The sequence below is a fragment of the Martes martes genome (genome assembly GCF_963455335.1).
Source record: "Martes martes genome assembly, chromosome: 7".
NCBI classification, from domain to species: Eukaryota; Metazoa; Chordata; class Mammalia; order Carnivora; family Mustelidae; genus Martes; species Martes martes.
The window spans coordinates 66,807,817-66,823,952 of record NC_137894.1 but is presented as its reverse complement, the minus strand read 5'-3'; the positions used below and the strand labels follow the sequence as shown (position 1 = coordinate 66,823,952).

The window sequence follows — 16,136 nt, the reverse complement described above, 5'->3', positions numbered from 1 at the left end:
AAGAAATAAATGAGAGAGAAAAAGAGCGTAGGTTATTGGCACAAAGATCAGACAGAAGAAAAGCCCAGACTGCCTCAGCTAGTCCAATGACTCGTGTGGAAACCACTGCTGGATCTGCCCAGAAAGAAAGTGCGTCTGAGGGTCAACCACAAGACACCGTGCAGACGCAGGGTAGACAGAGTAACCAATGTGCCATGAATGCACATTCTTGTCGTCCAGAGGATGTTTTGGGTGCTTGTACTCAGGCCCATGTGGCCTCAGCTCTGCACAGATAGCTCTGCCCCCAGGCACGGCTGCGTGGTTCCCTGGTCTCTGTCTTCTGGGGAATAGGCTCTGGCGAAGATTCTATGCTATGTAGATGAGGCAGCATGTATTCATCCTCTTTGGTGTTCATCCAGGTATCTAGCTGAACAGATAATCCAGGGTACCATGTGGTCCAGTTTGAGTTAATCATTGATCTTTAAATGAGGGATCAGATACTGGTTATTTGAGTGATTGTCCTTTTTTAACACTTCCATAGCAAGCTCTGTTGTTTACTTTGGCATAATATTAAACACAACAGAAAGAAGGAGAAACACCCCCATATTTTATTTGGTAGATAGACTACTTATGAAGTTATAAAAGAAACTAAGGCTATATAAACAATAAAACTGTAGTTGGACCAGAACTGCCATAAGGAAGGTAAACATTTCATGGGATTTCTGGTTTTCAGATGGAATTAAAATTTTTTAATAGGATTTTTGTTTTATTGTTCTGATGTAGCTATGAGATCTGCCTTTTCGAGCATGTGTTGAAAGATGCCAGCCAAAGTTTAATATAAATAATGATATATACTGGCTCATTAAATCAGCTAGGAAAATGAAGAGGAATCTGTTTTGTGTATACAATTGAGATTTAAGGGGTCTTATTAGAAATTAGAGTTAGATCAAGTACTCTTATATTGGCATTCTTTTTATGTTTTGCAAACTCTAGTTAGTCATCTAAAATCTCACATTATTGGGTATCGTGTTTATGTTGAAGAATATTTAGTAATTAAACCCTGAGACTACCGTCATGGGTTTGGAGATGGAGGGAGGGAGGAATAAAATAATTGTAAACCCACCAAGTAAAGCTATTTCTTCTGTTTTAACTTTAATTGTAGACATCGATGAATGTTTACAGAATGGCCGTATCTGCAATAATGGACGCTGCATCAACACAGATGGCAGTTTCCACTGTGTGTGTAACGCGGGCTTTCACGTGACACGAGACGGGAAGAACTGTGAAGGTAAGTGAGAGCAAGATGGCAGTCAGGGCAGGAGGATAATATTCATCCCTGTCTTCCATCGTGGTTTCAATCCCAGAAGTCTTTAACAAGAGAAGCCTGGGTGGCTTGTTTAGTTAAGCCTCTGCCTTTGGCTCAGGTCGGGATCCCAGGATCCTGGGATTGAGTCCCACATAGGGCTCCTTGCTTATCAGGGAGTCTGCTTCTCTCTCTGCCTGCCGCTCCCCCTGTTTGTGCTCTCTCTCTCTGACAAATAAATAAATAAAATCCTTAAAAAAAGAAGTCTTTAATAAGACCAAGTCAAACATCCAGTGAAAGGTCAAAGTAACATATATTTCACATATTGTTACAGGGGAGACAAGCATACTTTGCAACAATTTTCACACCTTTAATTATATTTCTGTGAGTCAAATCACATTTCAGATATATGAGGAGAGCTTGTCCTTTAAAGATCCCGGGTGATGATGAAACTTCTATAAACATAGATCACTACTTCCTAATTTTATACCACTAGAATTTGTATGTGGTGTTTTTTTTTTTAATGGGACACACCTAATCTCCTGTATTTCTTTTTCAAATTTTTAACTGAACTATAGTTGACATGTGCCATATATTTTTTTTTACATTTATAGTTCTTCTGTTTAAAGTGTCTGTCTAGTAAGAAAGCACTGCTGAGTATCTGACCATGTAAAATTTGTTTGAGACATTGACAATTGAGAAGCAGCCGTCTTGCCTCTTGAATTAATCACCTCATTTTGAATTGGGCTGTTTCAAACATTTTGTCTTTTTCTCTGGCCATTTTTTCCTGAATTGAAAATATCACCATTATTGATGAGTTTCCACTTCTTAGACCTTTAGCAAAAAATGAAGAATGCTTCTTATCGTCTTTCCCAACGTCTTTGGGAAAGATCCCAAGAATCTATTCATACGTTAAAAGAATTTCAAAATTGTTCTTAGAAACATTTTTGGCAGAATATTATCAGTGATTCAATTCAAAGACTTAATGCCAGAATTCTCAGTTGGGATAGAATACTGTTTAAAAAAAGAAAAAAAATCATAAATTACATTGGTCTGACTAAAGCCTGTAAGTGAAAACACACCATGTCTAGAAGAGCAAATACCTCCAAGAGAGCTGTAGTATCAAATAAAATAACGTATTGATGAATTTAAAGAAATAACCCTATGATCAGGGAATCCTAAAGGTTAGCTAACAGGGCTATACTCCATAGCCAAGTCTTGCATTTTAAAAATACAGTTCTTCCTACCCCTATTTAAAATGCTTCAAACTGCAAACTGTCTTCTGGTTTCTACTTTATAAAGAATCAGGACATGGCCTAAGTACATTTTAAGTTCCTTCTTTCTTAGTTTTGATTTTTGACTTTATTTTGCAGTGCATTGGAGGTAATATCAGTGAAGCAAATATAACCATCAGGCTGTTAACACACTTGTCACTTTGTACTCTGCTGTTTTTAAAAACTAGTCCTGGTAGCTTCCACTGAGACAAATTTCATACACACAAACATGTGCGCACATGCAAAATGTGTATATACGATTATATATGAATTTCATATCTATACACACATATGTGTATATATGTATACATGCAGCATATATACAGTATGTCATAAAATAAATTTAGCCATAGTTTGCATGTACATGTCAAAAATTGAGAACTTAAGAATAGGTATTTTATATGTCCCTTCTTCTTAAATGCTATAATTTGGAAGACAATTAGCCTTAGACTATAATAATAATAAAAAAAAAAAAACAGAAGAAATGTGAAGAAAAAGAATTATATTCATTCAGGTTGGATTCCCCAGTAAGCTTACTCTTCTGGTCATAAGAGAACATATCTTTTTGTATTTTTCAGATATGGACGAATGCAGCATAAGGAACATGTGCCTTAATGGAATGTGTATCAATGAAGATGGCAGTTTTAAATGTATTTGCAAACCTGGATTTCAGCTGGCATCAGATGGACGTTACTGCAAAGGTTTGTGCTATAAAACTCGAAGCCATATTCTTCCCCTGCTTTTTTCCCATTCTATACTTCTTAGAGATACCACTTTTCCCTATTGATTCTCTGCATTTAAAGTCCTCCTAGTTTGGTTTAGGAAACCCGACTGGACCTCCTTCTTAAGTCCAGCCATCCAGAGAGCTATGGCTTATGCTCAAGAGGCTGTTCTGACTTCAGAAAGGGTGTTTGCCTCTTCTAAAGGCACCTGAAAGACTATGTAGCAAATGAATGAGAAGCTAAATTAACAGTTGGTCCACCAACAAATGTGAGCATCTTTTTAAAGAAGCTGAATTCTTCCTCTTCCTTATATTTGGGGGATAATGGTAGTTAGGTCTTTTGATGGCTGTTGTTTGCTACCTCTTACTTCTCCACCTGGACAAAATATTCTAGATGCTTATTGCAGGGATCTCTTCCCCATAATTTCCTCCACATATCTTAAGACAGAGGAAGTTTTTCATAGACAATTTATTTAGGTATTATCGAGTCACATAAGCATGAAGGGAAATAGAATTAAGCAGAAGAAATTAACTAAGAGCCATTGTTTAGCTTGGTAGCTTTTGAAATAACTGTACTGCTCCGGGTATTGAAACAAATATGAAGATATTTATTTGTGCTGTTGAAAATTGGAGTTCTAAGAAGAGTTATTGAGTTAAATTTGTGTTTGTGTCTCTTGCCTTATGTAGTCAGGGATGAGAGATTATTGCCCTTGGGTCCAAGACTTAAGTTGAAACCATACTTCTCAAGGAACCTTGTTTCTAAAACAGGTCCAGGAAATCTGCTAAAATACTGCACTCAAAAGCCTTCTGCTCATCATTGCAGATGGGGAAGGGCAGAGTGTTAAGCTATTCAGGATTAAGAAAACAGAATAAATTCCTATGATACCTCTTCTCCAGGTGCCCGTGGTAGACAGTTTCGGTAAAGGTACCGTGGAAGAAAGCCTTGTAGTAAGTCATTGGCAAGATGTGCATTTTTCTCTAGGCTTGAAAGAGCTTCTATCCCTTGGTTGTTTACCTACATTCTCCATGACCTTCACATCAGTGGCTCTTAATATTGTGCAAATCTGTCTTCATAGCAAGAGAAAACATTTGAGTTTTTTAAAGTTGAACTAAGAAATAAGTTTCTGTACTTTTGAGCCCTGTGCTGGGAGGAGCTTATTGTTTGGAAGACAAGATTAACACAAGGAAATATTCTACAACGTAAAACAGAATACAACAAAGTGCCAAATTGTGAAGATTGAGTGCTGCACAAGTAAAAAGAAAGGGGAAGGGAATGATTGCTGGAATATTTGGAATTAGGCTTCCAAACAAAATAACAGAAGGAAATGTGAAAGCTCCTTTGTGCACAGACCTTTTGCAAGAACACATTCTCCCCTTGCCTATCCACAGGGCATGCCGAGATTACTTTCAGTGCCTATAGGCTGCTGGTGACCCAGGTCACACCCTCTCAGCATTGAGTATGACCAATAGATAATACTGATGTAATTATCTCATATGACATTATGACCTCGTAGATGAAACTAGGTTTTGTAACTCTTCGCAACGGGTAAAAAAGATGGAATACACACATTATATTAAGAATAAAGAAAAAAATTTCTTGTGTGCTGAATTTCTTCTTTTCTGTAGCTTTTCTCTTGACATCATTAGTTAAGATTTTCTCTTAGCTCTGAGTACTTAGTTCTGAGACCACAAAGATGTGACTGTTCAAAGCTAGAATAAACAATGCAAATTTAATCCCTATAGTTAACTAATCTGATGACCAGCGTGGCCTCCCTGACCACTCACATTGAATCATGCCCTCTAGATCTATGTTGTATCTCTGTCCCCATTAAAAAGCCTGTGTGTCCCTTTCCAGGCTACAGTTGTCACTGTTTTACTGTAGGTCTCAAGATGAACGAAAAGATGACCTGAATTACTGAACCAATTTGAGTTCATGTATTTAAATATAACTGCTGTTTTAAAATACAATCTGTACATGGTATCTTGGACCATCTGAATATATCTTGTGCCAAATAACACAAGCTAAGTAAAATCTAGAGGTGTTTCAGTTTCAATTTGCCTTTTTAAGGTCAGTAGAAAGGAAATAGTTACATATACTAGTTATATATTATAAAAGGAGTTGTTATAAAATGACTTGCTTAAAATAAAATAAAATAAAATAACTTGCTTCTAAGTGTTATATGTTTTCCAAACACAATTTTGGTACCATTTCTATTTCCCCATATTACTTTTTTAAAAGATTTTATTTATTTATTTGACAGAGATCACAAGTAGACAGAGAGGCAGGCAGAGAGAGAGAGGAGGAAGCAGGCTCCCTGCTGAGCAGAGAGCCGGATGCAGGGCTTGATCCCAGGATTCTGGGATCATGACCCGAGCCGAAGGCAGAGGTTTTAACCCACTGAGCCACCCAGGCGAAAAAAAATCTTTCTTATTATTAGTATGTGCCCAATAAAGTCTTTTACCAGACCTCCCTAAGTATATACATATGATACTAAAAAATATCTGTAATACTTAAGAAAGATATTTCTTTGCTGGGTTCCAATTGCTTACAGTGCTGTTGTTGGCTGGAAATGGTCATCAAAATCTCCTATATTCATTTTCCATTTCTTTTCTATGGTGTTCCATCAGGGTTTCATTTCTCTGTCTCTTAATGCCATTCTAGTCATCTCAGAGAACTAAAACATGAGTGATATTGGAATGGACACTGGTCTGATTGTTGGATGCCAAACGGAGTCGCTTCCTGGACAGGTCAAAGTTGCAGTCTATTATCAAGTTAGGTTTCTAGTTCTGACAGCGCTGTAAGAATCACCATGTGAAATGTTCAACAAGATCCTTTGTCTGTTAGCTGTCACTTTCCTTTTGTTTTTGCTTTTGTGATTCTTATTTTGGATAAAAAGATTTCAGGAGAATATGATTGAAATAGCTTTTTCTGTGGTTAAAAAAAAAAATAAGCTCATGTAGTTTATGTCAATTTCTGCTACCCTTCTCTCAAAGGACAATGAAATGCATCTCAGTGAGCTTTTATGGTTGGTGCTGCATATTCTTTTCATCTTCCCCATTTTCGAGTGTTGTAAAAGAACTGTAAACATGGTTTCGTATAAATGTCACTCCATTTTTAATAAGTGCTTTTCCCCACAACAGATATTAATGAGTGTGAAACACCTGGGATCTGCATGAATGGGCGCTGTGTCAACACTGATGGCTCCTACAGATGTGAATGCTTTCCTGGACTGGCCGTTGGTCTGGATGGACGTGTGTGTGTTGGTAAGATAAAGCCATGACTAGACATATGCTAGAGATCCACCCTCTGTCGACCCATAAACCCCACCAATAACAAATGCACTCTACTATAACAGACAGGACAGAATATTTGTGGGGGAACAAACCAACAAGATCAGTTCTCTTCTTACATGAACTGGATATTAATCTAAGAGAGAAAGATGAGCTGAGATAAATGAAAACCAGGGGAATCCCTACCTCTTCTTCCCCCTTTACTTTTCTAATAATGTAGATGTCCTCAATTTTCTCCAAGTCTCCTTTGTTCGCAATGGTCTTTGAAATCGCCCTATGTATGTATGCTCATTATCTCATAGTGAACATTTTCAATAGGGAATTAAATGTCCAAAGGGAAGAATAGAATGCAAAGGAGGAGATGGATGATGAAGAACTTTATGTAATAATTTTATTGGGCTTTATAAGAAGTTTGAAATTTGTTGAGAAATGGATATTAATTTTATCTAAATTATTTTCAAGAAAGGTAGTCAATAAACCTTTGAGTTGGGCATAGTTGGAGACCTGCTCCCTGGTGGTAAAGATAACACTACTTGGTAGACCAATGTCTACAGACCTGTACAGTGAACGTTTTATAGATTTAACCTCCTCCTTTTTCAAAGTACATCAAATTTAAACATTCAATAATGGCACGTTTACTTTGAAGTAGGCCACACTGCTTAAGAAAGATCTTCTTTATCATAGGGTAATATCCATTACCGCTCATCCATTATTCAGTTAACTTGTATCAAGTGCCTGCTCTATACAGGTCTGGGGAAGACAAAAATAAATGAGACAGAATCTCAGCCCTTAAGAATCTCACAGTTGGATAAACCATGGTAGTCTAGAAAATGGAAAGGCTCTGGCAATTGTTTCCAGTTCCTGGAAGCTGAATGCAGTTTGTTTGTTTGTCTTTTTCTGTTGAAATCTAAGACCAGAGGCATCTTCTGTGAGTTAGAACAGGGATAGGGGCTAAATAAAGCCAGCTTCAACTTTGACCTGGGGAGTTCTCTTCTGTTTGAAGTGATGGTGTGGTGACAGATGCATCTTCTCGTTTAGACACACACATGCGGAGCACATGCTATGGCGGATACAAGAGAGGCCAGTGTGTCAAACCCTTGTTTGGTGCCGTTACTAAATCTGAATGCTGTTGTGCCAACACTGAATATGCATTCGGGGAACCTTGCCAGCCATGTCCTGCACAGAATTCAGGTATGTGGTGTCAGGGGAATGCCCTCAGACTGCCAGTGTCTTGCCTCCATCTGCAGTCTTTGCAATTATGGATGATGATATGCTCTCTGGATACATCCTATGCCCGCCTGGGGTCTTGGCAGGGCTACTCAGGGTCTGATCACACATTCCTCACCCAATCGCAGTGGTCATTGGGAATCGGCAGCACATTTGGGAACCCCCATCCCAACTCCTCCGCCTTAATAATATTCATGCTGTCTGGAGTTCATGTAACTTGCCTTGTTCTCTAAAGTAGTTTCACAGTGTTTGCATTTTGCAGGAACTATTATAAAAGCAGAATTTTACAGAGTGTAAAAGTAAATAATTTTCAGATTACCTAACTATTGCCAGCTTTTTTCCAAAAGGCCACGTGTGAATTTTGTTCAAATTCCTCATGTTGATTGAGGTGCGCTTCTCCTAAATGATTTTATTCAACCTTGGGGGAAAAGTATTTTTCTCAATTTGAAGTGACATGGCATAATGAAAAGAAAACTAGTTGGTGAGTCAGAATTCTTCCAGGCCACCAGCAGGCAAATTACTTAACTGGGGGGTTCAGTTCGTTGTAGGATTTTGTTTATTTAGGAATTTTGCTCACCTCCTTTCAAAAGGATTTGGGATGGCTTATAATAGTAAACAGTTATAAAATAGAATAATATGGAAAAGGGATCCTTAGTTTTCTCATCTACAAAATGAATCATCTTAGATAATCCAGAACATCCTCTCCAGTTGTAAATTATTTCTATATGTAAGGCAAAAATAATTAATTGAAACTAAAGCAATAAACTGTCAGCATTTGGAAACTTGGCAGTTTCTTTCAGTGTTCTAAAATAAAGTTAGATCTAATATTGAAAACATGTAGTTCTGATTGGTTTGATTGACGTCTCAGATCTAGTTAGTCCATTTCCGGCCTAGATACAATCAATTAAAGATTAACTCACAATTTTTAAACATTTGCTATTTTAAAAGCAATAATGTTTGAAATTAGAGAGTTAGAAATTAAAATATGAGAAGTTAGATAAAGTTAAAGGGAAGACTTTAAAAGAAATGAGGGATGCAGGCTAAAGAAGAAAGCTTTATTATGGCTGATTACTTTACAAATTACCATTTTTTTAAATTTAATTTCTTTTCTGTGTAACAGAATTCATTGTTTGTGCACCACACTGAGTGCTCCATGCAATACATGCCCTCCGTAATACCCACCACGAGGCTCCCCCAACTTCCCACCCCCTGCCCCTTCAAAACTCTCAGATTGTTTTTCAGAGTCCATAGTCTCTCATGGTTCATCTCCCCCTCCAATTTCCCTTTTATATATGATTACCAATCAGTTCAATTCATGCTCACAACAATACTTCAATTATATAACATCTAATATAATCCTATCCAGCAAAGATGCCTCCATGTTACTTTATAGCTGTATATTATCAATACTGTCCTTTTGTATGTTACTTTAACTTTTCAAAGTACTTTTCTTACATACTTTGAATTTATCAGATGGAGGAGTATTATGAAAACTGGTTCCCAAGAGTGGAGATGATTTGTTTACATCTTCAGTAAGTGGAAGAACCAAAAGTTAGAATCTAGGACCCTTGGTGCATAGAGGTCTTTGTTTTTACATTTTCCTCTGGACCAAGTATATCTCCAAAGAATTCTTCCAATACCTCAGAAAATGAAGGAATCTTACAAAAGGATGACTTACAAGAGACCAGATTTCTTTAAGCAGTAAAGTTGAAAGGGGGTTAAATTTGAAGCCCAGCCCTACTAGCCTCTGTTCTGTATTTGAATGCACTTGCGCAGAAGAGGTACACCTGTGGACATGCTTTCATTCCGTTTGGTTTCTTCTCCTCTCTGGTAGATGAAAATGCCAGATCATGAAGGATCTAAGTGTAGAGTATCCCTTATTTCAGGAGACAGGGGAGATTTTAAGAGGTACTGAAAATATCCAGAAGATTCCTTCTTTAGTCAATTTAATGAGAAACTCCAACCCCATCACATCTAAAGTCCGTCTTTGTGCTCTGGAAGGAAGCCAAGTGAGATATCTATGAAGATCTTTCTCCCCAGCAGCTGAGTATTTACTCTTTGCAGGAATCAGTCAGTTAAACCCACTGAAGTGTAAGTATTAGGAATTTTCTCGTATGTCCCCATACCAGTGTTTCTGTGGCACAACACTGAATTAGCTCACCAGTACCTACCATTTATTAAATGCATGAGCTGTGCAAGGAGCTGTGTTGAGCACTTTCTGTGTTCTCTTGTGAAATCCATAGAACTGTCATGTGAGCTGAGTATCCTTGTCTCCAGTTTACAGAGGGGAAACAGAAGGGGAAGGGGAAACTACCAGAGGGAAAGAGCTTGCTCCCAATACCATTGTCATCAGCATTCAGCCCAATGATGAGAGCTGATATGCAGAAGATAGTCTAGGACCAGATTCTACCCAAATGGAAAAGAACAGTGACAGTAATTTCCTTCCACTCAGGCCAGGCATCAACTAATTTAGCACTGACTGTAAAACTGCTTTTTGCAAAACTGGCATGATATTTCTTTCTCTATTTTGTTACTTAACAGTATTTCAGAAGTGTTTTAATTAATTGCTGGTGTGAGAGAATAGTGACAATGCATTTCTTTTTGCTTCTAATCCCAGGCTTTCAAACATGCGAAGGCAACCCCTTTCCCAATTGTTCTTTTTTTGGTCTCATTTAGCAGGATTTAAAAATTAAGGAATTTCACCACTTTTCTCAAATTTACATTTGCACAAAGGCAGAGGTTCTGAGGGATTCAACCTTCCTTTTTTTTTTTTTTTAAATCAGTGTAACTCCTTTGCCTCCACTGTCACCAGGAATACAATTTTCTAGCATGCAGAAGTATAAGAGCTAATTGCTTCCACAGTGAGGTGTGGTTGGCCTTGATAAAAAAGCCTATCCCAATATCCAGTTCCCCTGCCACTTAAGCACAAATGCTTTGCATTTGACCATGGGACTCTATGGTTGCCGGAAACTGTGGGCAACTAAGAGGACACTTTAGTTTGTTTTCCTTGGATAAAGTGTGATTCCAGTTAGTTCTCCATTATCATCATCCACTCTTATGTTCATCTAAATCTTGTTGGAATTGTATGTGAAACATTGCATCAGTTTTAGGAAATAGAAATCTGATTGGGAACATATTCTGTATACCTCAATTTCTTAGTAAGATCTCAGTTTTAACATTATGCAATACTTTGCCTATGGATTTATCATATAGAATGAATCTAGTATCCCGATGAAAATGAACTTTAAAAATCCACTTAAATGCAAGTGGAGATACTTCTGTTTTTCTTCTGAGTGGAGGCTAGAGAATTTGCAGGGAGAAATGAGAAAATGTTAAGAACTTGATTATATTAAATGAAAAGAAAAACAGTTCACACTAAGAAACAAAATTATTCCCAAGACGGTGGGAGAAAGTTTTATTAACAGTTAAGAAACCACATTTTAACAGGCACATTTCACTGTAAGTGTAAAGTGTTCCCTGCTGAATAAAATCAAATTGTAGGAAAAACACCTTTTCCGAAACCGCTTTGCACAAGGAATCGCTATAACTTGCCTGTGTCCTTCCAAGTCATTTTCCACAGTGATGCAAGCCTTTAAAATGGGAGCCGGGTGTACCAGGGACTCCCTTGGGAGATGCCTCCTTTTCTGTTACCACTTTATTTCAGTTCCACTCACTTAGGAGGAAATGGTGTGTGCAAAGCCAAGTAGAGGATCGACCTGTTTGGCAAACAAGGGAATCATTGACTATCTGTTAATTTCTTGCAGCGGAGTATCAGGCGCTCTGCAGCAGTGGGCCAGGAATGACGTCCGCAGGCAGTGGTAAGCACTTGTTTGAAAGTCACTTCCTTTAGCATGTGCAGAAGCTGCACCGCTAGGCCTTCCTGTGGGTTTCCACCAGACTGAGGAGGTCTGACCCCTTCTCTGGCCATGGCTGCGTGTGTAGCTGGGACCCCTAGAAGTCCCCAGGAGCAGAGCAGCTATGGCCCACTGCATCCTGGGATTGCTGGGTTTGGGTGTGAGACTTGGTACTGAAGGGGTGGGCGCTCTCCCAAGGTGCTCGATGGAGGGATACAATGACTGTAGTCTCTCATTCACGAGAAGAGGCAGTCTGGTCCTCATCTGGCTCTTCCACGATCAAGTACAGTTCAGGGTTACTGAATTGTTATCCATTCACATATTGAATGATTTATTGACTCTCGAGTGTTCAGTCAAGATAAGATGATACAGAGAGCTCTCTTATATTTTGTAGCAAGCAGTGATAGCAATTAACTGAGTTGGAAGAGAATGAAATATTTAAGCATAGAGCTTAGAGCTAGAGAAATATCAGGACCATAAAAGAATTAAAGTTAAAAGGGAGAATTGGAACAAGTGTAAAAATAAGTGACAGGAAAGATGAAGGGATTATTTTATAAATACAAAACTAAATGATTCGATTACAGGAGAGTTCTGAAAAAAAAGTAGATGGAATTCATTCTCATGATTAACTTCATCATTGTGTGTGGATGAAGGTGAAGAGGAGATATTTGGGAGTTAATTTATAACAAATAAAGAGTTAGTGGAGAATAAATAAAGTTGTGATAGGGACTCAGAGAAGGAAAAGCATATCAACCCTGACTTATAGAAGATTTAAGACTAGCCATTCACTGATTGCCATTCTATATCACCCCTGACTATAGAGCTCTCCTCAGTCTGTGGGCGCACAGAAGAGAGAGGACCCAGCCTCCTCTGGGCTGGGCAGCAGAGGATTTTCCAGACCAGGTGGTGTTTGAATGGGCTTTGGACCAATGAATAGACCTAGCTCCAGACTTTCACAACACAGAGCAAAAGAGCATTGTATGTTCATGGAAGAATGAGAAATTTAAATAGTCAATTTAAAGTAAAGGAAATAAAGTAAAATAATGAGAAATTTAAAATAAATAAAATTAAATAGAAATTTAAAGTAAATTTAAAGTTCATATTTTAATTTAATCTTGAAGATATTTTTGAAACTACAGAAGTTTGAACCATGAGAATGACACAGTCAACCTGTTTTTAAGATAACTCTGATGGCACTGTGGAAGGTACACTGATGAGGGATGGGCTGGTGGCAGGGAGACCAGTTGTAGGGACTGGGGCTCTGTGGTGATCCACTTTCCCATCTTGATATTTGAGCCAAAAGACCAGGGATTCTCCTTCAGCCTGGTAATCTTGTAGTTCCAACTCAAATGCCAAATTCTTCTCAAGGACTGATGGAAAGATTTGAATCAGAACATCTTTTTTTTTTTTAATTGTGTTATGTTAGTCACCATACAATACATCATTGGTTTTTGATGTAGTGTTCCAAGATTCATTGTTTACGTGTAATACCCGGTGGGGCATGCAATCTGTGCCTTCCTTAATACCCATCACCTGGCTAACCCATCCCCCTCCCCTCTAAAACCCTCATTTTTTTTTTTCTCGGAGTCCACAGTCTCTCATGGTTTGTCTCCCCCTCTTGTAGTAAGAAACAGTGATCAAGCTTTCTCGTCTAAGTGAATCTTTGTTTTTACAAGGTCCTAAAGTTGTTACATTTCCTATAATGTTATTTTTTTAAATAATTCTTTGACCTTTCCTTTAGAATGTTACTGATACTGAACTTTTTTTCTTGTGGTGCAGATATAAATGAATGTGCATTAGATCCAGACATCTGTCCAAATGGAATTTGTGAAAATCTCCGTGGGACCTACAAATGCATATGCAATTCAGGATATGAAGTGGATTCATCTGGGAAAAACTGTGTTGGTAAGAAGTCTCACCTGTTTCCTAAGACATCTCATGCATCATGCATTCTTTCTTTGTTGCTTGGGGGAAACTGCTTTTGCATAGCTTAAAGGACTGGGCAAATGCACAGCCTTCCCTTTGGATGTCAGCATGGCACATACATGTCTTAATTAACTAAAAGTTACATACCTGAAAAAAAAAAAGTTACATACCTGAATCCTGATCATTTATAAGTACTCAAGTGTCATGTTCACTCCAAAAGGGAGAGGCTCCTTAGATGTATGAAACACAGATTGTGAACTGTTCTCATATGTCTACAAAGGCATCCCTATTTTTACCAAGAGAAGCAACTCTTCTCCCAACCACTTACTAGATTTCATCAAAGAAAACCCAGCTTATTTTCAGTAAGAACTGCTCTCTGTTAAGTTTAGCAAACACCATATTTTTTAAAAAGATTTTATTCATTTATTTGAGAGAGCATGAGAGAGAGCAAGCATGAGTAGGGGAGGGGACACAGAGGGAGATGGCGAAGCAGACTCCCCACTGAATGGGAAGCCCTAAGACCAAGAAGCAGGGCTCTGTCCCAGGATCCTGGGATCATGATCTGAGCCAAAGGCAGACTCTTAACCAGGTTAAGAGACTCTTAACCAGACTCTTAACCAGGTTAACCCAGGTGCCCCAAGCAAACACCATATTTGATACTTTAACAAACCTTAATGAAAGTACCAGCCAGTAGCTAAAAAAAAAACTTTGGTAATAAAATGGTCAACATGGGCACCATTATTTTTTTTTTCAACTTTCTCCAGTTGCCTAGACTAGTATTTGCTGAAACGTACTGGCCATTCAATAGTGCAGTGACATACTGACTTCTGAGAAATGAATTCTTCCTCTCTCACACCCTTAATTTTAAGGCTTCATTTTGGGGGGGTACAGTTGTGATTTGACTACACATGGTATTTTCAAACTACATCAAACTCAAAACAAGTTTTACTATTTCATTTTTCTGTAAGAGCCTCTTCTCTTCGGCAAAAATCATCATTTATCTGAACAGGCCCAGAAAGACACAAAGATGTTTTAGCTTCGTCCCCAAATCACCCCCATCTGAAGCAAAAGGGAGAGTTTGGGGGGCAGTAGGGATTCTTTCTTCAGTGCATTAGTGCATACTCCAAAGTGGGAGTAATTATCACCAGGTCAGAAGAATGTTCAATTCCAAATTATGTTTAGAGATAGGAAGTGAGCAATCAAAGATACACCACAGCCATAGCGCTCCAGGGAGTGGCTATTTTTTATCTTAATCATCAATTCATCACTTTAAGGTTCCAGATCCTTCTGACATCATCAAAGTTCAAGGACTGCAATAGCAACTCTTTTGGGAAGCATCAGCATTCCCTGTATCATTTTCACAGAATTCTCACCGTGTCATTTCCTCATATAGTAACATAATTGTATACTTAATTTTCCATATTTTTAGTACTTTATAAGGATATTTATAATTAAGTATATTAACTGCTGTGAGCCTAAGCAGCTCTCCAGTGCTGAATCTGTGTACCCTTTATCTTAGGGCTGCCAGATTGTCAAATAACGATCTAAACGGCATTTTGCAATGTGTAAGAAATTCCTCGTGGACATATAGCCTCTTCTGTGGGTTGTGTGCTGTCGTTTAACCCAACTGTATATAACATTTCCTGAATTACCTAAGTAACACATACCAAAACTTAGATTTTGCCACAGACCTATTATTCACCTGAAAGTAAGGAGTTTTTCTGAGCTCTCTGAATCTCAAGTCTGAAATTCCTCGTGAGAATTATAAACTCTACAGATTGCTTCATACTCTATAAACACAACCAGAGGCTATTGCAGTTATTCTAAAGAAGAAACACCCAGGCTGGACCTAACACATGTTAAAGATGGGCCATACTTCATAAATATTTATTTAGTTCCTTAAATCAATAGGATTAGTTCTTTTAATTCTGGCAGCAATAAACAGTTAGATAGTTTAATGAATCCCAGCAAATCCAGATTTCTTCCTGTTAGAGAAAGTGAATTGCTTAGTAATTGGTGACTTTAGACTTTGAAGACACCTAGTAAAAATAATCAGATGAAACCCCTATTTTCCTTAAGTTAGGTAATTTAGGCAAAAGTCAATGGTAGATGAGTTTTGCCTGTTTGCTTGAGTTAATCATATCGTATGACCTTAAAAAATTAACCTGAAAAGGCAGAGAAATTACATGCAAGGAAGGAGCTCCTCTAAAAGTTCCTGTTTGTTGGTTTTCCAGATATTAATGAATGTGTCTTGAACAGTCTACTTTGTGACAATGGACAATGTAGAAACACTCCAGGAAGTTTTGTCTGTACTTGCCCCAAGGGATTTATCTACAAACCTGACCTAAAAACCTGTGAAGGTAAACTGTGTTTTTCTTCTTATATTATGTACTTTACTTTTGATATGCCACTGAAAAACCATGAGAATAAGTTAGAGTCACTTCTCTTTTAGACAAGAATGTCATTGTAATTGAGATTCTGTGGTCCTAAATGACCCTTCCATGTACTCTGGAAGCTACTGATGGTACTTACCTACAGTTGACATTCTATTTGCCATCGTG

General features: G+C 38.0%; 1 protein-coding gene across 1 annotated transcript in view; it reads left to right on the top strand.

Moving 5' to 3' along the window:
• Window positions 1-16,136, top strand: part of FBN1 (fibrillin 1) — a gene marked incomplete at its 5' end in the record, with an annotated part of 228,567 nt that overhangs the window by 131,496 nt on the left and 80,935 nt on the right. The window contains 7 exons of the mRNA XM_080809914.1: window positions 1,142-1,267; window positions 3,135-3,257; window positions 6,419-6,541; window positions 7,607-7,759; window positions 11,560-11,613; window positions 13,429-13,554; window positions 15,810-15,935. Coding sequence (XP_080666040.1) covers window positions 1,142-1,267; window positions 3,135-3,257; window positions 6,419-6,541; window positions 7,607-7,759; window positions 11,560-11,613; window positions 13,429-13,554; window positions 15,810-15,935 — 831 coding nt within the window. The remainder of the gene's footprint in view (window positions 1-1,141; window positions 1,268-3,134; window positions 3,258-6,418; window positions 6,542-7,606; window positions 7,760-11,559; window positions 11,614-13,428; window positions 13,555-15,809; window positions 15,936-16,136) is intronic.